The sequence below is a fragment of the Barbus barbus genome, assembly GCF_936440315.1.
Source record: "Barbus barbus genome assembly, chromosome: 35".
Taxonomy (NCBI): Eukaryota; Metazoa; Chordata; class Actinopteri; order Cypriniformes; family Cyprinidae; genus Barbus; species Barbus barbus.
This window is the reverse complement of record NC_136763.1, coordinates 4,301,225-4,327,549: the sequence shown is the minus strand read 5'-3', so window position 1 is coordinate 4,327,549 and position 26,325 is coordinate 4,301,225. Positions and strand designations below refer to the sequence as shown.

Here is a 26,325-nt window from a genome sequence, read left to right as displayed (position 1 = left end):
AGCTAAGTCTTCGCCATAGTAAATCTGTCAGATTTTCTCCTGCCACCGTGTGTTCGGGAGAATTATGAAATTTACATTTATTTCAAATTTAAATGTACCCACTATTAGACAGATTCCTGGATGATAATTTTTTATTTTTTTTTAAATAAGTAAAAAAATCACTTTGGATGAATGCTTTATGGATATATCTTTATTATTATTTGTTTTAAATAATTAATTTGGACATTTAAATATTCATTAAATATTATTCGAACAGCCTCGTTTATGATTAAATCTACATTCACTTTTATTTAGCCTATATGTCTTTGACATACTATTTATTTCTGTTTGTGGAGCTGTTCTTTCAGCACCATCTCCTTCGGCACCACCTCCTTCAGCACCCACGAGTGGACAGCGCTCAAGAACTCATGACCGAGACAGGAGCCTCCAGATCTTTCTTTAATTCTGTTGCATCACTGCTGCCTTGCAACAAAATAACCTTGTGGTGTAAAACCATCATCACGCGTAAACCCATGCCATTCTGGTTTCACAATCATCTTCAGCACGAGTGGCAGATTAACGACTCTAACATGGCTGTTAACATCTAATTATATGACACAGTGGGGCATGTTATTAGTACTTAGTCTGCTGGACACGTATCTCGATTAGCAGTGCTATAAAATAGTTTTCAAGCATGAATTCATAAACAGTCGTCGCATAGGCTTAAATATAATCCACAGATTCTGCATATTACAGGCTTCCACTAAATCCGATCCCAAAACCTTATTGGTCGCTGCGTTGTAAAGGTGTCTCCTAAATAAAACCGATTCACCAATGGCGTGGAAGAGATGGATAAAAGGGGGAAATGGATTTCGCAAATTCACGAAGCATCACTGAAAACACCATTGTCATTTATGGCATTTTGCGTCCAATAGCCAACGCGTATTGACTCGCGCCGCTCGCCGCGTCCTCGCCGTGAACGCGCGTGGTACCCCCCTGGTCGCGAGGAGGAGGAGGAGGAGGAGGAGGATGTGGCGCGCGGAGGGGAAATGGCTGCCGAAAACAAGCCGGAAGGTAAGAGAGAAATAACAAGATTATTATTTTTCATTTCGCAGCTTTGTCAGCGTTTAGCTCCAGATGATGAAGGTCAGGATAGGGATGCGCGGCGGAGAAAGTCAGTGACATTTTCGCTTAGCTTGTGTTTGTCACGAAATGGCAAAAAAGCTGAAGCGCTGATGGGATTAGCCATCTCTGAGACGGGAACGGAGTTAGGTAATCACGGGGTACGTTCATTACGCGACTCCTTTCATCTCAAAGCACACAGAGGTTTTTCAAAGTCACACGCATCCAAGTCAAGCCGAGCCACAGCCTTCGTTAGATGAAGAGAAACATGTTTTTCTTATAAGTGAGACGCGCACATGAGCGCATCAGACGAAATGAACGCGTTTGGTTTGGAGTGGGATTCCTCCACACGTTCCCCTGCACGGACAAACAAGCGAGCTCCGTCAAACGCGGTCAACTACTTCATTTTTCTTTCGCATTGAACAGGGCGACGCTTTTAACTCCGAAAGCGATAAATGCAGATTTATGGTGATGCTCTAAAACGTGATTGATTTCTTTCCACCCCCACCAGAACCCCCTTATAGTGGCTGAACCCACCGACAGCTGCTGCTTCAGTCTCGTGTGGAATATTTCCCCAGAACTGTGACTCTTTGGCTGCTGCTGTTTTGAAGCTGTCTGCAGTTATTTTCTTAGATTATAACACATTTAAACTGGATTGGGAAAACTGAAGCGGAATTTTAATGAGGCAGCAAAATGAAAGGTACGTCTCTCCTCTTTGCTAAAGCCATGCTCGGCAACTAAAACCAAGTTTATGCTTTTACTATTCGCTAGAATTTAATCTGAATGCGATACGATTTCATTTCTCAATCTATATGGTCGTGATCTAAAGTTCACTTTCTTTGCATCAACGGAGTGCGTCATGCACACAATTCTTTGAGCATGCTTTTAATGATTCCCTGAAGTCCTAATGCAATTCTTTCAGACTAGAATATGCGTATTTAAAAAAAAAAAAAAAAAAAAAAAAATCAATATAACGATTAATATAACGACAAATAACGATTTTGACGGAAGACGTAAATAATGCAGATCGCATTTATGATTCACAAGACGCTCCCTTGCCTTCAGAATTCCTCGTATTCCGTTTACTTTGATGCCTTTCGGAAAACGCAATGTTTTCTAGGGGCCAGATAAATCAGACACTAAAGCATCCAGGGGAGAAAATGCTTATTATTGAGTAATGTTGGAAAATTAGGTCTGGAATAGCTTAAAATAACAACCATGAGTTTGTCAACATTTAATTATTTATTCAACTATTTTTTTGTTTCTTCTAAATTAAGGCACTCAAGGAAGTTTTGGTCCATAACAGCCACAGGGTGGTGCTATTGAGCTGTGCAAATCAATACCCCCCTTCAAACCCCCCAACACACACACACTGGAACTAAGAGTGATAACTAAGCTTGCCTATTAAAGAATTCCATCAAAGTAGAATTCGAACGAAGTTGCCCTGTGTGATTTGGGTGAGCTCACAGAGCGCCTGTGTGGGACGGTAGTGTGCATGTGTGCTGTTTCTCTAGTGAGCATATAGAATTGTCTTCTAGAAAGTATTAATTGCACACTACTTCGGATCTATAGGCTTTAGCACGTTTGTGTTTGCTGCTTGTTGGTGGATATCTTCGTTTTTGAGAGATGACCTGGCCAGAAAAAGGTATTACCTTTCTTTATGTTTCATCGTGTATATTTATCGACGCAAGTCCAGTCAGGTAACGCTTTGCTCTTGCTCTACTTCTTAGAAAGAAAAATGTGTCATAATGGAACGTAAGTTTGGGGACAGAAGGATTCTAGGCTATTTTTACCCATTTGAGCTCCCACAGAACAGGAGAAAACATTGCCACTTTTGACCTGTACGGCCTAAAACTGTGTCACGCATTTGTATCTGACAGTCTTTGCTCTTGCCAGCTTCCTGGATCACTTCTATTCTCTTCCTCCACATAGGAAGCGTATCCTCCAGTGGTTTTTGCCAACACGATGATGGCAGCTTACATACAAGGATGTGCTCCTCTCACTACCCCATCAGCTTTTAGATGTTTTCAAAGTCATGTTGTGGAATATTTCTTTGGCTAGAAAGTGCATGAGTTCTTTAGTATTTTTTCTCTCTCTGTCACACATGTGCTTTCACTCACCTGTATTGTGCTGTGTAAGCTTAACTAACTGTATATATTTGGTTGCTCATCAAATCTCAATTTATCAGAAAAGTGAAATTTCACTATGTAGTTTTGCTTAAAATTAGGCTTCTGGATGTTTCTGATCTGTTTGGCGAAGCATAATAAAATACAACTGATACTTCTGGCTCCTTCTACAGACAAATTGGGTTGTGTAAAATTGATCTAGCCTCTCTGAAGTTTTTACTGATGAAATGAACATAGCAAGCTGTGTTTTCTGTTGCCGTGTCTCCCACTCTGAAGAAGTTTCTTTTGACTCAATATATCCTTTCTAAATTATCGATTGTATGGATTGATTAGCCAACTGGAAGGAGAGGGCGCAATGTGTCCTGTTTACCAGTGCTTCCAGTACTAAATCCTTGGCCATCACTGTTAAAGAGTCGATATGAAAATGAACAGCCATGTTTACCAATGTTTAGGTGAAAACAGGGAGAAATTAAAGTGTTGGATGGTTTAGCTCTCCAGATTTTATTTCCAGTAATTTGCATGCTTTTTAAGTCTCGCTGTATGTGTTGCGTACAGTGTCAGACTTTGCTGTTTACTTAAAGGGATAGGTCATGCAAAAATAAAAATCACTTACTCACCCTCATGGCATTCTAATTGGGATCTGTGGAACATTTAAAAAGATATTTTGAGCAACGTGTTTGTTTCTTTTTTCTTACAATGAAGATCAATGGTAAACATAACTATTTGGTTACCCACGTTCTTTAAAATATCTCAGAGTATGAGAAACAGTTTGGAATGACATGAGGCAGGGTAAATGCTGACCATTTAGATTTTTGGATGAACTGTCCATTTAATGAGCAGCAGTTTTGTTCTTAGTTTCAAGCTAATTTTGTGCATCCATGCTCAAAAGCACATGTTTTTGTTCTTGCCAACTGCGTTTAAGAATCTAGTAAGCCACAGAAATTAGTAGAAGCTCATCATGTGGTATGATTCAACGTATAGATTTAGCTCCTCGCCAGCCTAGTTGATTGCACACCTACGTGGGCATCTTGTATGCAATAAAAAATTCCTTTAGACTCACAGATGCAAGAGTGATGGCAGTTAACTTAAAATAAACCCTAAATGACCTTTTGACCCGTAATGCATGAAGCAGTCATTTGCGGCAGGGCAAAACTTTATCATAGCATCACAGTCATAATGTGCCGGGGTCATTCAAAAGGTGAGAATAAAAGCAATTGATGACCTCTGCATGAATAGAAAGTAGAGGGCTTTGTATTGTTTTACCCACAGACCTTCTCCCCTCACTGTTCCCTCCCCCACTGTGTCCCCTGTAGGACTGAAGAAAATACGTAATCCGGATCGAATGTACAGAACCGCCGTCGGTTACACCGGCCACGTTCCTCCTAAGAGTGTCAGCGATGACACAGACAACAACAGTAAGAGAGCTGGCTTCCTTTTCCACTGCATCCCTCAAAACATGACAATGTTATGAAATGCTGTTCATCTTCTCTGCCCATTCGTTTACATACTGTATAACCTCATTCTCACAGCTGGTATAGTTCATCAAGAGTCTTTTTATAGTATTACCAGAGCCCAAACCAGAGAAAGATCAAATTATTACAAGACTTCAGAGTCTCTAGAGCATATGATCTAAAACCTTGCTCTCAGCACAATAATGGTTGTTTTCCTGGCATGTTTACCAGGTTCAAGAGCTTAGCAATTTGTAATAAGCCAACGTTCAGCTAGCAGGTGACTTTTAGCGCAGGGAGTCGGGAGGGAGAGGCCCTTCTTGGTAGATCAGCTTAAAAAAGGCCAGCGTCTCATTTTCATTCAGCTCCATTACAGATTATGTTTATTCATGCATGTCCATGCTGCTCCGGAACGAGCGGCATATTTTTGGAAACAGCAGCTCGTTGTCATGGCTAATCAACGCCCGGTGCTCTTTGAGCAGAGCCCAGGCGTTGGCTTGCGTGGGTGTGGATGAGGGTGTGTTCGCATCCTGATTCCCCATTGGAGAGTTCTTGTTGTGCTTCGCTCTCTCTTCAGCCGTTCTCAATGATTTCACTAAGTGATCGAGGCTGTTTCGAAGAGACACTCACTTAATGAAGACACTCCGACATGGACACTAAGTGGCAGGAGTTCTGCTGCCCAGTTGTTGCGGGCTAACAGTGTAATTAGCAGCTGGAGGGATAGATGTCTCCGCCGACTCTGGCCATGTGGGCAATCGGTGGCTTAACGGCTGCAAGATTCAGGCTTAAATCACTCTTTGGTAATCCACTGATTAGGCTACGTGTTGATTTTCAAATAAAATGGGCCGTTGGTTCTTATTACGCAGGGCCAGACGTTGTCTGTGAGCCTTGAATCCCTGGACGTGTCGGAATGTGAGGATAAAAGGAGATCCAGTTCAGACGGCCCTCTTCATGGACCCCATTTCAGCCTGATTCTCTTGCTTTGTTGAGCCAAGAAAAGCTTTGGGAGCCAACTGGGACAGAACCAGAATGTCGAAGTGAGCTAATTGGGAGGAATCCTGGTCTGCCGTTCCTCTCCTTCCCCCCTCTCATCTTCCCTAGTGTCCAGCGTAGCCTTTTTTTACTCCACCAGTGGAAATCCCCAGATGAACTACACCCACTTATTAAGGCAGCCACACTGCGCATCATCCAGTCTCTTTAGAATATGTTTAGATGTGCTGTTTTTTTTTTTTTAAGCCGATGTGTGTTCAGTTCACGAGTGTTGTGCTATCATATTAATTTGCAGATTTTTTTTGTCATGGCATTGCATATTTTCTGGGACAAGAAGCAGTTAGCCTCGGGAGACCCAGGGAGAATCACCCCTTGACTTACTTCAGTGGAAGGATGACAGTGCATTAATTTGCTCTCTTGTCACAAACGCAGTATCCCATATCTTCAGTGTTTTATCAGCCAAGGCTTTATTTTCAAAAAAACACCCTAGCAATTAAGAGAGAAGTTGCTGCCTTACAGATCTTTTAAATTGGCTTAGATAAAATTTAATTGAGATTCTGCAAATAATGAGAGGTTTTGTTCATGTTGCAGTGATGCAAACAGTTGACTGAACTGCTCTACCAAAGAAGAGAGCAGAGAGAGGCGCTGGTCTCCTGGGACGCCCAGACACGAAAGTGAGGTTATCGCAGAATCGGCCTCCTGTCTTGGAGGAGTTTGAACTCTTTGCTTGCGTGACACCTCTCGCTATCAAAACAGTTGGCGGTAATTGTGCCAAGCGCTAGCGTGACGTGCTTCTGGTGACGCTTCACTTAGCGGAGGCTTATGTCACTCTTCATAACAATCATGCCTCATCTGTGCGAGTCAGCGCACATTCGGTTTACTCGTCTCAGCGAGTAAGTCACGACCAAGCCAGTGCAGCATAGCTTGCTTTTAGGTCCAGCTGGTTTAAATGGAGCTGACCTTCTAGTTTTTGGAAACTTGTGACAAAATCTCACCTACATTGAAAGGAGGTTGTTTACCAATCCTATCTCTCACTTTCAATGCATTTTTGGATACGGTACTCACACTGTGTAAATGGCTTTTGTGTACCGTATTGTTACAAAAGATGAGGTTATTATGAGTCGTCTAAAGACTCAGACATTCAGTACATAATTCAAACAAGGAGCTATTGAAGAGCATAGCGATGATAATATGCTTTTTTTTTAAACTGTGATGATGGAGAGAGAGAGAGCACTTGGGTAGGGCGGAAAACAGGACCAAATTGTTTGCCAGAACTCTAAAGTGCATTTTGTATGCATAGTTCAACTCTTTATCCATTTGTATTCATACACTCATTTGCATGATTGAGTCCATGTGTATTTGAGCAATCTCATATTCTTTGTCTTGTTTATGTCTCTGAATGCCTTTGGTAGTCAGTGTTGCATGGATTTGCATGTTGGTTTTATGTGTCCAGGTGTAAGACAATGGTTCAAGCTGGTGTTTGCCTATTTGTGTGCTGTTTATAGGACCCGCTTGTGTTTTATAATTCATGTCAGAAGCATGTTTTGTTATCACTTCATTTAAATTATGCCTCAGAATATCAGTCTGTTGGAGTGTATTATATATATTTGCATATTCTCTAGTGAATATTTACATTGCATTTTTTTGCACAGTCATTTTTTTAATCAAAGATGTGCTATTGAAACCTATGTCTATCTTGCACAGTCAACGACTAGTACACAGTATATAGAGGTCAATAATACACTGATTAGGCAAATAAACATATAATCAACATCAGTTTGTTTTATAAAGTTCCATGCAGCATTATTCTGATTATTTTAAAGACCAGTGACCAGATTCACAAAACAATCTTAAAAACATGAATTTTACAAGAATTTTCTTCATTGTTCTTACATTATGTTTTTAAGATATATCAGTGAAATATTGAATTTGTCATACAGTATTATTTGGGTATGATCTCAGACAACATCTGATTTTATTATTAAGAAAAAAAACATCATTCCTTAAGAATTACAATGAATACATCCCTAGGACTTTTATCAGATAATAAATAAATGAACAAAAAAACATTCCAAACTCCATCAAAACACAGCTCCCACACAGAGAGATGACATTAATTTTGTTTTTAAATGTGTTAAATAAAGCACAGAGAAGCTTTGCATTTTTATAATCTCCTTTCTATGAACAATCTTCATTAGCCAAATGCCAGATAGCTATCTGGCGAATGATCTATTGAATGGCGCAGATGTGGCCGCTGATGGTGATGAAGGCCCGGAGCCAGTGAAGGAGCTGTAGTATTAAGCAGAACAATAGAGCAATCACTGCTTTGATTGGTATTGATCTTGGAGCGGCCGGGACGAGTGAAATTGAAACTGACCAGTTGGACCCAGATCCCATTTGAATCAGAAAAGGTGGTAAAAGAGCGTGCCAAATGATGTCATGGCTCTGGCCGGACGCAAGCTTCCTTTAATGGCTTTAGGACGGCACATTATTCTCTGTTAAAAGGAAATGTGAATCATTGTCAGGCTGTTTCCCTGTAGGGGTAAAATAGATTTATCATCCTCCCTTTCTTTCTTCTTATGAATGAATGAATGATGCATTTATATAGCGCTTTATTGTGTATTGCTGTACACCCAAAGCGCTTTACAATCATGTGGGGGGGTCTCTCCTCAACCACCAGCAATGTGCAGCATCCACTAGGATGATGCGATGGCAGCCACACTACAACGGCGCCAGTGTGCTCACCACACACCAGCTACAGGTGGAGAGGAGAGAGAGTCATAGAGCCAATCAAGTGTATGGGGATTATTAGGAGGCCATGATTGATAAGGCCAGTGGAGGGAATTTGGCCAGGACACTGGGGTTACACCCCTACTCTTTACGAGAAGTGCCATGATATTTTTAATGACCACAGAGAGTCAGGACCCCGGTTTAACATCTCATCCGAAAGACGGTGCACTTTTTGACAGTATAGTGTCCCCGTCACTATACCGGGGCGTTAGGACCCACACAGACCACAGGGTGAGCACCCCCTGCTGGCCTCACTAACACCTCTTCCAACAGCAACCTAGTTTTCACCGGAGGTCTCCCATCCAGGTACTGACCAGGCTCAACCCTGCTTAGCTTCAGTGGGCAACCGGTCTTGGGCTGCAGGGTGATATGGCTGTGGCAATCCTCATCTTCCCTTCTTTATGTCCACTCTGTCACTATAGTTTTAATGATGAGGATCATAATCACACAATCATCCTGTCAAAATGCTTTATATGAGTGTGAGTAGTTGTAATAAAGCATTGCATACAATGTGGTCCAGAGTTGATCAGAATTCAGAATTCAACATCATCCTTGGTGCTACTGAAACACAAATCACGGAGGAAAAAAAGGAATAGTGAGTAAAGAAAAGGTATCCTGTCATCGTGGCACAAAAGCAAGAGGACACTATCGATTCGAGATCTGTTTTTGTCAGCCCTCTTTATCCTGTCCTAAAACAAGCTTTGCTCTTTTCTCTGAAGTGATGCTTGCTCAAGCTGCCATGACAGATACAGTAAAACAGCTCTTCACCACAAGGCCTTTTAAAGATGAGCCGTTAAACCCCAGATTAGCACCAAGATTCACTTTTTTTTTCTGCCTCAAAAGGGTTCGGGGAGGAGGAGGTCACGGCAGCCCTCCTTCTCAACTCTCTGCACGCCTGCTGCTTTAAAGCGTTCACACTGCAGACTCTCTCTAGACGAGGTCTGGCTCCGAGCTTCGTGACCTTGAGGCGCTTCAGTAGACGCTAAATCAATTTGACTGACATCACCCAACCCTTCAAGTCATTGTTAATTCAATAGAAATTTTATTGCATACAGAAAAAGATCTCGCCTCTCATACGCACAGCAGAATGTGACATTTTATCTGCTGGTGGATTTATAAACTAGAGTCGGTCTGAGGTTGATGTAGCCTAAAGGAGTCTAAAGTTGTTTTTCAAAGGCTCAGAAAGGGATGCTCTTGGGTTAGTGCTGGGCGATACATTGAATATTATTGGGATTAATGCTATGAAATTAGGGAATATTTTGATAATGTTAAAAAGTTTCGTAAGCCAATTTTACTCCCCTTTTTGGATCTGGATAGATTAGTGATTGGATACACTTCCATGCATATATGTATGACTGCTTTGTAAGGAGCTTCATATGTTTCTATTTAAAATATGTTTTTGCAGTGTTGAGTATTGTAGCCAATCACAGACATGTCACATGTCTGATGAGCATGTGAGCAAAATCCACTCAGTATTGCTCAAAACGCTGGATTTTTACTTAATTAAACACAATGTAATAACGGTTTGATTACAAAGTATTGACAAATTCATGGCTCAGTCTGTGAACTCGTGCTGAAGTGATTGACTGCTTCAGTGATTTTAAAGGAAGCACTCTTTGCTCGCTTTGTAACCCATTCACAAGGTTTGGTAACACTTTATTTTAGGGTATCTTAACTAGTTGCTAATCAGCATGCATATTAATACAATATTTATTTATTTGCCATTTATTAGTAGTAATTAAGCACATATTCTTATTCTGCATGACCTTATTCTACATCCCTAATCTTACCCAATACCTAAACTTAACAACTACCTTACTAACTAGCAGCAAATTAGGAATTTATTGAGGGAAAAGTCATAGTTACTATAAGTGTTTCCTATTCTAAAGTGATACCCAAGGTTTATTTCTCATGCGTCTAGCTACAAACTACAGAGTTTCCGGATTGACAACCTCCTTTAATTATAGGACTGAATCTGAAAATGCAGTGATTGGCAGCAATAACCATAAAAACTGGTGGAACAATAAATTTGATATGTAAAAATAGATCTTCTATGTAGTCTGTAATGTTTCTTTGTTCTTCAAAGAACTCAGTTTGTTGTTGCATTAACCACAATTTTGTAGAAAGATTGTCATTTGCATATATCATTTTCATATATTTATATTGGGGTATTTGTATATTGGTAAAAAAAACGAAAGTGGTCACTATGATGTCTAAATTATATAATAAAAAAAAACTGTTAATAACCAAAAATTATGTAGGAAGATCATGTTTTTTGTAGTATTTTCATGTAAATTATTTTTTTTAACTGTTAATTTTGCAGGAAAAAGTACTTTTAAGTACCTTATAACAATAGCCTTTTTCATGGGAGAAAAATCTACTTTTTTTATTAAATTTTTTTATTGAGAGCAAATGCAAAAAAAGAAATTGAATATTGCAAATATCTGGAAAAATGTTGAGATCGCCCAACCCTACTTTGTGTTTGTGTAATTTCCTCTTGTGCAGTTGCTTATCAAACATGGGTGGTAATCGATCAGGCCTCCCTTAGCTTAATTCATCATCACAACGTGAACTTTATAATTAAATTAGAAACATATGATCTCTTTGCGATCTGCGTACGTGTCTTGTTTTCTTGTTTTTTGTATAACAGTCTTGATGTTTTTGTTGTGTTTGACCAGACGCTGTGGGTGTGACTCTCCAATGTCTGAATATTCACCTTTCGTCCCATGGAAATTAGCATATAGATAACTATACCACTGATTTTCATGCAGCACACAAGTCTCTGGAGAGAGGCGCGCAGGAGGCTTGTAGTATGGAGGTTGGAATGCCAGCTTAGTAAAAGACCATGTCAACCCGCTACGTTCTCCTTTCTTATGCCGTCTTTTATATCAAAGCCTTTCCTACTTTCACTTGAAAGTTAAAAGACCTCCCTCTTTCCCAGCCTGCCTTCAACTCATGTGGCTAATAAAGCAGTTGAGGGAAGACCACTTGAAGAAAAGTTTACCAGCGCTGCTGATGAATTAACATGCAGTTCCATCCTTCTCCCTGTCTGCTTGGAACTACTGTGCAATGAGCCCTTATTTCTGTCACATTAATTTTGTTTGAAAAAAAAATAGAGGAAAAAGGCGCAAATTTCCCTATAGACACCTCTTAATATCTGTACTGGGAGCTGTAAAAGTTGCTTTTTCCAGCATTTTTCAGTCTTTATTATACAAAGTTTTATAATTAACTGACATCTCATCTCACTGGAGGATTGGATTTTTTTCCTCGTTTTATTATATGTACCACATCTTTGATCAAGGTAAAAAAAAAAATCAGTTGATGAATAAAATCTATAGTGTGCTGGTTTGCAATTTGCGTTTTTCTTTTTTTAATTATAATCTAAAGTTTCATTTGAGATGCGAACAGCTATGAGATTTGATTTTCTGGAACATTTCTCACGAGACAGATTGCGGTCCTTGGTGAAATATCTCTGTAATATGACAGATGGGCCAAAATCGATCCATTAACAGAGGCGAAACCAGTGATGTAATTGATCTCCATAACATTTACTCCTTTAGGTGTTTGTTGTCTTCGCTGTCGTCCTTATCTGTTGCACAGAAACAGCCCAAGATGTACTTGACCTCCATTTGAGTTTTTCTTGAATCTGTGCTTATATCAGGATAGTTTAATACATTTCCTCCAAAGCCCACATTCTCCAAAATGGGATCAAAAAGTCATGGCCGACACTACAGCGACCCTTTCACAGGCTCGTGCCTGCCGTATGATGAGGTAGAGAGAAAATCAAATCTGTAAATGTCACCCTCTCCTTATTCAGACAGGCTCCAAATTTGCCTTCTGAAGCAGATTTGCCGCTCTCAGAGCATTTGTCATTGCACCCTTCTTAATTTGAAGAGTTTCTAAAGGGACGTTGGAAACGTACACCCCACCACGATCTGAGACAAACCCACTTACGGCAGGTGAAATGGCGTTCTGCGGAAAATACAGTCTACGAATAAACAAATGAAAACTAAAAATGCCCATCAGAGCTGACAATTTAATGGAAAAAGAGAAGGCTTTCATTATAAAATGACATTGGGCTGATGAGGTGTGGAAAGTTTTTGTGTCCATTCTTGTCTTTTTACACTTTGCAGTGGCGAAGCTCCATCTGTTTCGAAACCAGCCCATGTACGTGCACACGATAGATGCTTACATAGTCATTAAAGAAGGCAGATCTGCGGTAATCCTCAGAGGGAACGTACAGGAGGACCGACCTTCTTTGTGCTTGCCTTGGGTGAACAGAAATGTGGCTTTGCAGATTTACAAGTACAGATCTCATTTTGCACAGTTAGTCCGTTTTGCCATTTGGATCCATCTGCTCAATTAAAACGCATTAATTACGAATGTGCTCGAGAAATGTCAAAACATTTCAGCAGGCACCTTTGCAGATGATTATTCTTTATAAACCCTTATATCGGTTTACCTCTTCAGGATTATATTGTGCCAAGAGGATTAAAAACTGAGAGGCGGTTGTGTTAATTAAAAAAAAAAATGGATACAAATTAAGAAACTCTAGTAAGCGTTTTTGATCAATGTCACTTTAAAAACACTTTAGTATAGGGACCAATTCTCACTATTAACTAGTTGCTTATTAGCATGCCTATTATTAACATATTGGCTGTTTATTGGTGCTTATAAAGCACATATTCTGCTTGATCATATTCTACATCCCTAATCCTACCCAATACCTAAATTACCTTAATAACTACCTTAACTATTAAAAAATAGCAAATTAGGAGTTTGAGACAAAATTCAGTTAATGGTTTGTTAATATTGAGAATTGAAGTGTAACAAAAACACACAAAAAAAAACGTTGTAGTAATGGGTTAAAATAGAGGTTTACAATCCATGAATAATGTTTTTTTTAGTGCAACCTTTTTCAGTTGTGCATACAGTCTTTTATATTTTTCTTATATATATATATATATAAATAAACGTTTTATGGAGGGTGAAGTCTGTTTCATTTGTGCTTTTTTAATCAGTAAATATAATAATGTTACATTTTTAATTGACACATTTAGTCCACCTCTTCTTGTTTTTTTTTCTTCTTTTGTTATGTGAAATCAGTTTTTATGAGGATCTTTAAAACCTTCGTTACTTTGCATTTTTGATACATTTTATTGTCCATTAATGTGTCTAAAATGTCTAAAATATGGACACTTTATGTTTTGTCTGTCAAAATATTAAAAAGTCTTGTTTTAGATGGCACAATCGGCCCTATGGTTTGTCCATGCCTGGCGCTGACCAACTGTTTATCACCTTTAGTGAATATATTCCAAAAAGGATAAAGAGATCTGCAGTATGTTTCAGCTCATTTGTCATGTAAACACTCTCAGTGAAAATAAAGCTGCTTTTCAGCCACTGCCTTTAGGGCTTTTCTGTCACCATCAGTGTTGTTGTTCTTATTGGGGTCACTTAAAGCCACATGCGGGATCTGTTCAAACATGCTGCTTATTGACAATGTGAGATCCCACAGTGCCTTTGCGCCACTCAGCTGAAGGAACGTTCATCACTTTCTTCAGCCTAGAACGTTCCGTATTTAGTGACCTCCAACGCCTCCTGTCAAAGACTTCAGTCTATCAGTCACTTTAGCCCAACTCACAGCTGCTGACACGGTGGCTGAGTTTCTGGACAATTTAAAAGAGCTCTTTATGCTGAGAGTTAAGTTATGATATACCTTTGTATCCCTAGCTTAGGCGAGACTCTCTGATGCCTGACGTTACTTTGAAGGGCAGATTTGATAGGTGTTTTTCAAAGATCTCGTCAGATCAAGAGTCAGACTTCAGTTAGACAAGGGCCACATGCGGCTGCGGCGCCTTGGAATTTGCGCTGAATGTTGATTGGTGTTCGTGTCAAACGTGACTGTGTTTTTATATATCAGTAGTGTTTGAAACCAAAGCGATTTATCTTAATACATTCATAATTAATTATGGTGGGCGCGTACGCCTGTGTGCACCTATAATTGTTTACATGAGAAGGAGCAAATAGTCTACAGTGCTCAATTCTGTTCTATCTTTCTCTACCACCTACATTCACACATTTATATCTATGTGAGTATAAGCAGCGTGTGTTCGTAGCCTTGTTTTGTTTTTCATTTTCTTTGTTGTTAAGCCTTTTCCCCTCAGCTCTGCGTCTCATTGGCTACTCATTGGAGACGGTCGTGAAAGAGAGAAAGGCAAATGCTTAAGGCAGCGCTTGGCAGACAGCGACTGACTCTGTGATTAAAATTTGCCTCTAAAACCACAGTCGTCAGAGTCAGCATAATTTAAAAGCCCCTTACTTTGATGCAGAACAATGAGACTAAATGGCAGTCCTTAGAATCGCTCGCTTGTTCTGCCAAAACATGTACTGAGAGGGAAAGAGAGAGATGGAGATGAAGGGAGAGACGAGAAATAACGAATAGGAACAGGAAGGGATGTATAGTCTAGTCTTAATTACTCTGTAAATAAGTTTCTCAGTGCCTCGTTCCTTTAACACATCCCAGTTGAGTTACATAGAATGAAAAAGAAAAGAACTTTTCAAGAGAGCCTGTTCATTTATTCATTGTCTTATGAGAATGTGCTGTGTGTTTTGCTTCTGAATCTTTGCTTTAGCATAGATCTCCCAATTTATAATGTGAAATGGTCATTAGATTCCAAGAGAACTGTTGCCGTTTGAGAGAGACGGCGCTGAATAAAAAGGCAAATCACAAATGAGATTTTTTCAAACTCAACAGTTTCTCCTAGACGCCAATGAGATTGAATGGAGAGCAAATGTCAACTTTTGCTTAAGTCTCCTGCTCCTCAGATTTTTTCTTTGAGGAAAATGCCCTGCTAATCTCAGACTTTGACAAGACACGAAGTCTGCAATCAAAAGTCTCATTTCTGTGCCATTCATGTTCATCGAATACCTTTATATTCTTATACAAAAAATTGCTTTGCTTTAGAAAATTTAGGAGCAATATCTAATAGCAAGGTAAAAGGTTTATAAAAATATTTTGAGCCAGAAAAAGCCATTTCTAATAAAGTCCCATTCACAGCTATCTATAAAGATTACCACATTAACGGATGACAACTTTTTGTTTATTAATTGTGCTGCAGTTTTGTCTTCTGCCACTCTAAATGCTCTAGCAATTTAAAATCATGTAGATTCTGATTGGCTGTGAGTGTTTTTATCATCCATTAGCTGAAAAAAAAAAACATTCTAAAACAAAATTGATCCTTTGTGCTGATTATTGTTATTGTTAGAATGAATATTAAAACTTTATAGTTATCATTATAGGTATGGCATAAATATGCAACAAGGCTGGAAATATACTTTTACAGTATTGAGAACATTAGTGTAAGTTTTAAACAATAAAAAATAACAAAGTACACAGTACTTACAAACCAGTGGTGTGCGGTGGTGTTCTGAAATGAGGAGGCAATTGTTTTTTTTTTTTTAACAAATGTAAATTCATGTCCCTGTCACATTTTCTTGGATAAATAAACATTACTTACACTATCAGAAAAATGCGCAGTCCTCCGATTCCGCATAGAAAAGTTCAAAGTACAAAGGGAAAAGATATTGATGCATAGTGTATTAAATCTGTGCCTTTTCTTTTAACAGTTTTAAACCTCAGTTACTGTGCGCTCTTGAAGAGAGTTTGACTGTAGTAACTGAATGTGACACGCAGTTTGAATGCTGAATGGAGGATGACAGACAGCCGCAGCGGAAAGAAGAGTTTAACGACTTAAATATTCATCTGTACCTCAGATTAAACTATGGAACAGCTTCAGAACACTTTAAATATAGTGCACGAAAACTTTATGGTGCTTTATAGTGTTTTTGTCCCTTTCGTGGGGCTCAACAATAACACAGAATAGCATATGCACAATATCGGATTTGGATCGGTCTCGTCTGACCGATACCCGATCCGCAGAAAATGACCGTATCGGAGCCGATACCGATCCTGAGTATCGGATCGATGCATCCCTAGTAATTTAAACTATATTTTATTTGTGAACTCATGTTCAGCTGTTCTTTTTAAAAGTTAACTTTTTTTCGGATCATCAGTCATCAAAGCATGGTAAATATTGAGAATTACTTTAAACTTCTCTGATTACTCACTAAAAATGGTTTTCATGCCATTTTAAGTCTTATTTTGACATAGCAAAGTGCTAAGCTAAGTAAATTTACTTATAGCTAAGTAAATGCCTCCTCTCACGTGACTTTCTCCCATTCATTCTCTATTACCCCTTCACCAAACCCATTGCAAGTTTTAGGTGGTCTATTAAAACTCTATGGGCTCAGGGGAGGCGGGAAAGATGCGGACTCCCGCTGTAACCTTACCTGCTGGTGTCGCTGTTGAACAATATTTCTTTAGAAAAACAAGCGATTTATACACTTTTTAATGTTACATTTTGTAATATCAGCCTCATATTATTTTTGTACTACAAATTTTGTTTCTCATCCAATATTTTGAGGAGACACTGCCTGCTTTGCCCCCTCGTAGGAAATGCCCCGTTACAGACAAATTCAGACAATTCCGTTTAGTAAGTTTAAGTCAACATGTTTACAGCAATTCTCATCAAATTGTCATAGCTGGAAAATCACTGTAAATGCAGACATTTGTGCTTCAGTGCCTCTTGTGGCAACTTTGAGCATGCAGCACGTACTTGAATTGCAAACGCAGAAGCATTGGCGTTTAGGTACTCGTATAGAGTATATTTCTGGCATAATTGTGTTTATCTGATATGCTCTGAGTGGCGATTTGAAAGAAGTCTTGTTGAACTTGGGCATTTTCTACAGGAAATGTATTTATTTTTTTATGTGGGTTTAAGTTCATGCACAGGTAAAGCACAAACAATGTGCATTGGTTCTGGTGTAAGACAGTGAACAGAAGAGTGATCTAACCCTCTTCATGTGTCTCTTTCCCTCTGGCTATCTGTTTGTCCTTAAAGCCAGAGTGGGAGTGGTTGCTAAGCAGTGTCTCTATGGACACACGGGCTTCATCTCGCTCAGATCTGCAGCGTCTCTTTCGCTTCTCTCTCGTCTTTTACCGAGGACACACTCCACAAATCTCAGTCAGTCTCTCATTCTCTTTTTCTTTCAGTCTCTCTCGCTTTTTTTATATTCATAAGCAGGCTTTGCACGCAATATGGAACTACCTTCTCCCACAGGGCTAAACATTGAGTTCCTTAAGAAGCATCAGCCCTTGATGCAAACGGTTATCAATAACCTTGAAATGCTTTTGCTCTGTTGCCCAATTTTGTTGTTATGTATTTGAGCAGGCACTCTGGCATGATAAGGGAGAGAGAGAAAGAACTTGTGTTTATAAAAAAAAAAAACTCAATGAAAACAAAATCACGACATTTCTGGATGAAAGCCTTTTGCACGCCTTGTGCTCCAAATATGTTCCCTTTCATTTCACAGTAACATCTTAAGTTTTTTTTTTTTTTTTTTTTTTTCTTCATTGCTTTCTGAGTGCTCCCACTTTGAGGTCTCGTGCCTGGTTTATAGTTTTATATTTCTGCAAAGGTTGTTACGGCAATTTGCAAGCGTAACACCTGGGCATGGAAGTTTCCTTAAAGGAGTCCCTTGAGCAATAGTGACACTGAATTCAAACAACTCAGTAATTTACAAAGAAATGATTGGATCTTTGTTTAAAAAGAACAGCTCCCAGTGTTTTAGACTTAGAGCAGCATGGCTTTGGTTTTAATAATCATGCTCACTCTTCATATTCAGTAATCGTTTTGTGTCATTCACAGATGAACATGGACATTTGAAAATCTACCTGCCCAAGAAGCTTCTGGAATGCCTTCCCAAATGCTCCTCCCTGCCCAAGGAGAGACATCGCTGGAACACCAACGAGGTAAGAAGCTTTTCGTTTCACAGGAGTTTGGAAAAAAAAAATTTCCTATAATGCAATGCTCACATTTTAATGTGTTGCTTATTGGATACTATTGTTGGTTACCTTATGCTTGTTTTACAGCAAACTTTGATTATTAATTTTAGTTAAGCACAGATCAAAGTAGGAATTTCTACTCAGCTCGACTTCAACATTCAACTCAGTACTTCAACATTCAACACCTCAGTCAACATACAACTATAATATATATATATATACATATATTGAGCTATTATATTATATAATATTATATAATATAATAGCTCATCACCAAACACCAATGACTTATACTTGCACTATATGGACAAAAGTATTGGTACACCCCCTTCTTTAGAACAGAAAAAAAGCACTTCCAAAACTGTGGCAACAAAGATGGAAAGATAATTCATGTATTTAAAAACTGTATTTCCATCTCTGTTGCAACAGTTTTGGAAGAGTCTATGACTGTACCCATATGTACAAGTCATTGGTGATGAGCTTTTGGCTCAAGGTCTGCATTTAATGTCACACCAGAGGTATATATATATATACGCACACACACACACACCCACATTGATTTTTGTGGTTTATGGGGACTCTCCATAGGCGTAATGGTTTTTATACTGAACAAACTGTATGTGCTATTGCCCTACACCAGGGGTTTTCAACCTTTTAGGACATGCCCCCCCCCCCAAGTTTGTCTAATTTCACTCGCACTTGACAGGTGCTGGCGCCCCACAGATTGAAAACCCCTGCCCTACACCAACCCTACACCTAAACTTAGCCCTCACAGGAGACTTTGTGCATTTATATATATATATATATATATATATATATATATATGTGTGTGTGTATGTATGTATAATATGAGAATTCTTGAGTTTATAATTTTCTTATAACAAAAAAGTTTGTCTGTTTATAATCAGTTGTCACCCAAAAAAAAGAAGTTGGTATTTTCACATGAAATATACCGCTTTGTTTACTGCCATATTGCAATATTTGGATTTGCTCTGCAAATCTGTGTCAGTTTTATCTAACAGTTGGACTGGTATACAAAGTGTATCTGCATTGCTTTGAACTTTGTCTTCCTGGCCCGAAGGCGTTCTGACATTCAGAGACAAACAAACACACTCAGCAGAGATTTAGGGAAGCCTGTTTGGACCGATTCCACAGCACACCTAAAGTCTGACACAACCTCCTACCGTCTCGCTCTCTGCTAAAGTATAACACCACTTGAACAGGCACCAGCTCGGTTTTCATTTCTTTAAAATCAGAGATCTGGTCTCAAGTGGGTAAGTTAACATATTGCAAGTTGCTCTCTGATTTACTGTTCCAAATTTACAGAGATGAGATTTGTATTGAGCTGTTCTGAATTTCTGAAGGAATACCATTACATGATGTATTAAAGGTTTAAAATTCTTGTTAAAGAAATAGCTGACAAGTCTTGTTACCACAGGTTAATATAACATTGCATTTCTTTGCCTATAATTGTTTGAAGAAGACTAGACTGTGAAAGCTTTTTCACCAGCCAACAAAAGTCAAACATTTCTTTCATTTTCTAGACCTGCCTTTAATTCTTTATCATGATGGAGATGGCACATACTGCTACAGATGACTTGGGATGATGCATGCCATGACCTTTCAGAATATTTCAGATTCATTTCCATTTCAAAACTGCTATAACTTATGAGAGAGGAAGCCGTTGATGTCTTGCACATATACGTTTATTTACGATAAGAGTTGAAAGTGCGGTTTGATCTGGGGAATGCAGATGTCTTTTCTTTGTGCCTTGCTTGACTGTGTTGTAGTTGAAGAAGTGATTGTGCAGAGAGGTTGATGCTTCTCTCTCTCTCTCTCCGTTTCATTTGTGCGTCCTCTGTGTTGGGAAGCCAGCAGTGTGGCTGTCCCTCTGTGCTTTCTGTCAAAGCCTCCGCGCTCCCTTTCTCTCAACTTGCAAAGAGTTATAAAGTTTCCCAACTGTTTTTAAAGACTGTTTCACCCTTCCCAGCAATTCTTTATAGTTCTTTTTTTAGAATCGTGCCACTGTAGAGGAAAATAATCTGACCCCATGCTGATGCAAACTAACCGGCCTCAAAGAAAAGTCACGAGCGGTTCACTAAGAGAACTTGAGCGACAGCTATTTGTTTCAAATCAAATAAACTATCACATGAGAATAGAAGATCATGAATACAGCGAGGACAGGAAGTGATATGGAATGAAGAAAGGAACAGGATCAGTCAGTGTCCAATGACAAAAGGGCTGAACTTGACCATGTGAACACCACTGCAGTTTTCAAAATTGTTTCAAAATATTGGAGCCAACGTGAAATCAAAATTAAACCTATTCTTAAAACATTTCAATTGTTTTTTTAAACTAAGGTATTGAATATACACAAATTAATATTTTAGTATTATTTACATACTATTATATTATTTATTAATATTTTAATAAAATAGTTTGAGTTGTTTTGATTAAATTTTACTTCAAGTTTTAGTAACTATGTACTTTTGCCATTTCATTTTGTTTTTAGCTTTTATTTTATTTTTTAAGTTTATTAATTTTAGATCTTCAGCTTATTTTTGAATTAGTTGCAGTATTTTTAATTTAAAAGTTTACGTTTTTCATCTAATATTTATATTTATTTTATTTCAACTTTATTTAAAATGAACAAAAATATATATTTATTTTTTTGTGAACCGTAACAACACTGCTAACAATGAACACAATTACTTTATTCGTTGTTAAATCATATTTGTTCATAATACATTAATCATTAAGTTACATACAACTTTACAGTTTTAATATACACAGCATTACTTAATCGCAGCTTTAAAGTATTGATCTTTACGGTAAAGTGGTTAAATTTATCATTTTATTTTTGGTGTATTGAAACCACTTCTTGCAATCAAATCAATCAAATCAAATTCCTGATATCCTGTATTATTTTAGAAATGCATGACAATACTAACATAAAATAGGTTACGATTGTTGTTTCATGTTTCCTTTAATCCCTCATCATAATTAATTTATGATGGGATGGAAGATAGAAGTTTCTACCATCCGTGATTACCTGTCCCTCAAGAGCCGCTGTTTGTGTTGAACATGCACTCAGGAAATATCGGCTCCAGGAGCATTAGCCAAATCTGACATATTCGTGACTGTGGCAGCTCGCTCCCAATTTTGCATCCTCACAGGATGAGGAACTTGTGACTGTCAGTAGAGCTATTGCTTTCACTGTTCCTGTCATTGTCCAGGCTAAACATATCTGACTGTTTAAACAAACACAGACCACATAGCGCACAGATTGGAGACAGGAAGAGTGAAGGACGGACAATGCGGACAGGCAAAGAAGGATGGAAGGAGGAGGTGTAGCTCTCCCTGCAGATGGAGACATTGTGTGGCCGTTGTTGAAGCGCAGCTACTTTTGCAGGCTGTTAGGAGCAGAAAGTCTCCCTAGTGACGCACACAGCTCTTAATGAGAACGAGTACCCAAACAGCCCTGACTTCCTCCTCCTTCAGCCCCAGTGTCAGACTGAATGCCATGCTCCCAACGACCAGCGGTGAGGTATAATGAGGCCTCTAGCAGAGCCGAATGAGACATCAGGTCATAGAAACAAGCACAGCTCATGTCCAAGGCTGTGTTTTCCTGCATGTGTTGGATATTTCACACACATACGGCGTAGTTTCTTGGATTGGGAGCTGGGAAGTGGGTCTACGTTTATGTAGTGTTCACCAGTCACTCCCATTCCCATCCCTCCCTTTTCCTTATGTGAAATGACCCTTATTGAAAGTAATGACATTGATGTCTCTTCGGTTGAAAAATTGTTGTAGCCGAATGACCACATTAAAGAACAAAACCGACAGTATGTTGGAAAGGAGGGGGAAACATCAAAACGATAATGGTATTGTAATGAACACGAGAAGAGGGTGAACGCTGGGGGACGGCAAAAAGTCAATTCCTGTCTTTATCTCTTTTTCTCTCACTCTGTCTCTCACCGTCGGTTGCTTTACACCCCTGCTGTTAATTTTAAATACCTATAAGCGTGTGTGTGTGTGTTTGATAGCTCTCCTATACTATACCGCACACCGCTGGGAGTCCTAGAGTGTTTCTAGAGAAGCTTTGTTATTACCGAACAAGAGAATATTATGCCTAAAAACCATCCGCAGAACATTTCCAAGTAATCACGCTGCAAAGTGAAGTTGGAACAGGCCTCAAGAATAATCTCTTTGCAGCTCCTCTCTGATTTGATCTGGAAAGGGCGATTGAAATACTGAATAAACGCCTCCGCAACGTGGCACAGGACTCAAGCTGACTGTCCTTACTCCGAACAAGCCCAAAGTTCACATTCCCAGCTGAATGTCACACGAAGACTTGCCGTTACATTCTGAAGCATTCTTCGCAAAATGATTTTGTCTGAAAGCAATTTAGGTGCATTCTCATGGCTAAATATGCAGCTAATACAGCGTGGGTATTGCTTATTGACAAAATGTCCTTCAGCTTGGGCGGTTTTTGTTTTTTTCCCCTGTCAAGCAAACGCTCCAAATAAAGAGAGAATGAGAGATGTGCAGGGGGTTTTGTCATTGTTTGACCAATCTAAGCTCTTTGTTAGACCTTCTTCCACCTTCAGCGAAACAATTCCCCTGGATAAAGGAGGGCGTGGAAAATCACAATGCGTGTGTACCGAATCTAGGGGCAAACAGCGAGGATGGGTACGGAGCTTACATGCTGATCTGGTAAGCTGTAGATTGAATTGTATTACCTTGACTCAATGACAAAATCCCCATGTTTTGTAGACTTTGCAAACGGAGAAGCCCGTGAGTTTGCTTTTTATAATGTACATCGCTGGGACCCTGTTTGAGCCAGAGTAAAGGGCTTTGATATCGGCAAAAGATTCATAAGTCGCTCGCTAGCAGCAGGGATGAAAAAGCTGTCAAGGTGAACAATATCCTCTCACTTTAGCATGCTTAAACGTCTTGAGTAGCCTTGGCCGGTGGCGATAGCGAATGCCGCTTTACGCACTTACACAGAGATGATGTGTCTGCGCCATTCCACCATAATCTGCCCCAGATGACAAAATGCGCATCTAAAAGTTTTAACCGCCACGGAAAAGTGCTGCTGCGTGTGAGTCCTTGTCTTGTGGAGTTCCCCTGCCACGATTGTTTTATTTTAAATCTCTCAGTTTCTCCCTCTTGCGGTTTTTTTTTTTGGTGTGTGCGTGCTATTGATCTAAATATTGGCATCACGGATCCAACTTCACCCCAGTGATAAGTGCCAGGAAAGTGGTTACCGTGCCTTAATCTTAGCTGGCACTACCCTGTTCCTCTGGGTCCCTTTTCTTTTCTGGTCTGCCTAAGTTTCTCCACACATAATCAAAGGGAGCAGATGCTACTAGTCAAACCTTACCCTACTGGGAATGCTGGCAAATTTAGTTTGTGTATGTATAAGCGCACCTTTGGCTACTGCGGAGTGGAAAGGTCTCTTGTCACCCAAACAAGCCAGGTTTACCGCTTCACTTTCCATTATAACAAATAGTGAAGTTTTAGCGAAGACCATATATGTTGCATTTTTTACCTTTTTGGACTTGTTCAGACTGGGAAAGGATCGCATTGTGATTGGTTTTAAGAGCCTCAGGAGGCTTGAACTGTGTGTTCATATATGCAGTTATAATCAAGCAGTAGTGGGTTTTTGTGTAGTTGAGCTACAGTCTCCATCTGCCTGCATATGCTTTTCATTGTCCATATTTTAGATGTGTTATAGTACAGTTTTAAGGAAATAATAATATTAGTATAAGACTTAAATATTCTGACCTGCACTTTCACTACTGTTCATATTCTTGGGGTTGGTGTAATTATTTATAAGAAGTCTCATATTCTCACCAGGGCTGCATTTATTTGATCAAAAATACAGTAAAAACGGGAATATATTATTACAATTTGAAATAAATGTTTTCCATGTGAATACATTTTAAAATGTAATTTATTCCTTTCACGCAAAGCTGAATTTTCAGCATCATTATTCTAGTCTTCAATGTGACATAATCCTTCAGAAATCATTAGAATTTGCTTATTATAACGATAATTGGTGCTTATTATAAAGGTTGAAAACAGATTTGCTGCTTAACATTTTTGTGGAAATCGAGATATGTTTTTAACAGAAAGTTCAAAAGATTAGTATTTAGTAAAAAAAAAAAGAATAAAAAAAAAACTTTTGATCAATTTAATGTGCCATTGCTGAATAAAAGTAACATTTTATATAAAAATATATAACAATTCTTACTGAGTCTAAATGCTTCAGTTTACAAGTGTAAATGTATTGTTCAGTTTCAGTTCACACCGCTCAAGCAGGTCAGTACCTGAAATTATAGTCTGGATTATTTCAGTAAGACATATTGTTTGTGTTTCTATTTTTTCTTCTTCAGAAGTATTGTTAGTGCAATGTCATTTTTTTTTCATTTTTGCCAATGCATAGGACTGAATGCTTTAATTAAAATTGGTTGAGTAACATGATGCACATTTTTGTCTTTTTTAAGCCTTTAAAATGTTGGCTGGACAAAGCCTTGTTAAAAAGTTTGTCTTGATGACAGTCAGTTAATTTTAATTCTACACATTTGAATTGTAGTCTACGTTCTGTTTTCTTTCATCCATTCATGAACTGAATACAGGCATTCTCAGAGTGGTGCACAGTGCTCTGTAAAGTTTATTGCACTGTTGTATCTGTCACCAGTGTTGGCACTGCAAATGGCAATCAGTTTGAATGCCTTGTGTTTTTGTGTAAGACTGAGAATAAGTCTGAATGATTATGACACATCTGCACAAACAGACTTTGCCCTTATTTTTCTCCTGGTCCAGGCATTATTCTGTCATGTGGTTGTCTGATGGAGTAATCAGGCTTGTTAAAAAGAATCCACCGGATCCCTTCCGGAGTGGGTTTAGTCATGTCCCGCTATCCCGGGGATTACAGCTTCCTTGAAAGGATTAGCACAATGCTGATTAGTTTGATTTCATTCTCAAAGCCAGAAAAAAGCCAGTCCTCTTGATGTTTATGAGATTTATTTTAATACATGTCCTCTTGTGGAAACAAATTATGCAGACTTCTTATTTTTTTTGGAAACTGTCAATTCAAAAGCTTGCATTTTTCTCGCTATCATTCTCGCTTGCTCTTCGTCCTGTTTTGAGAGCATTTCCAAATTGAGCTGAAGAGCAAGGCTCCCTTATTAGTTTAAATAAGAGGCAAAAAAACAACAACATTTATTTCCTCTTTGTGCCTGGGACAGGGAACGCGTCGCCCCTGTCGTGGTAATTAAGGATGACTCTGTGCAGGGAAATGTTTGAGGAAATGGAGGCTGAGCTGCTGAGGAGACGATGAGGGAAAAAAGAAAAGGTCACACTGCTTTGTTTTTGCAAATGGGGAGGCTTTGGGCTGTAAGGAACTGATATTTGAAGGTGCCTGAATCATGATCGGAATAGTAATTCGACAAGAGGCTGCTGTCAGTCTGTGGTATAGGTGCATCTGTGAGTCCATGAAAGAATGCAGAGAGATGCTAGCGAGCGTGCTCTGACCGATGCAGTGAATTGCAAAACGCTCCAGGCATCTCTCAACTTTTGTGTCTGTTGTGTGTGTATGTACAGTTTATGGCAAAGACAGCAAAATAGGCAGCTGGATGCTTTTAGTTGCAGTATGTGAGTGAAACCTGACGGGATGATTTCAAGTCAACAAGAAATCAAAATTGATCTGAATCAAAATGACTTTTTTTATACACTTTCTTATACATTCATGGTTTTATTGTGAATGATTCTTTGGTTCATGTCATTGCAAAAAAAGAGCAATATTTTGGTCCATATTGACATGATAGCATCACGCAGTTGCTGCAGATTTGTCGGCTGCACATCCGCGATGCGAATCTCCCGTTCCACCACATCCTAAAGGTGCTCTATTGGATTGAGATCTGGTGACTGTGGAGGCCATTTGAGTAAAGTGAACTCA

At 39.0% G+C, this 26,325-nt stretch overlaps 1 protein-coding gene across 1 annotated transcript in view; it reads left to right on the top strand.

Annotated features, from left to right (window-relative positions):
• Positions 1-1,009: 1,009 nt before the first annotated feature.
• The window catches only part of LOC306854630 (calmodulin-binding transcription activator 1-like), a 333,407-nt gene continuing 308,091 nt past the window's right edge, over positions 1,010-26,325 (top strand). Inside the window, exons 1-3 of the mRNA XM_079392795.1 lie at positions 1,010-1,053; positions 4,541-4,642; positions 18,223-18,326. Of these exons, the coding sequence (XP_079248921.1) occupies positions 1,029-1,053; positions 4,541-4,642; positions 18,223-18,326 (231 nt within the window). The 5' untranslated portion in view covers positions 1,010-1,028. The remainder of the gene's footprint in view (positions 1,054-4,540; positions 4,643-18,222; positions 18,327-26,325) is intronic.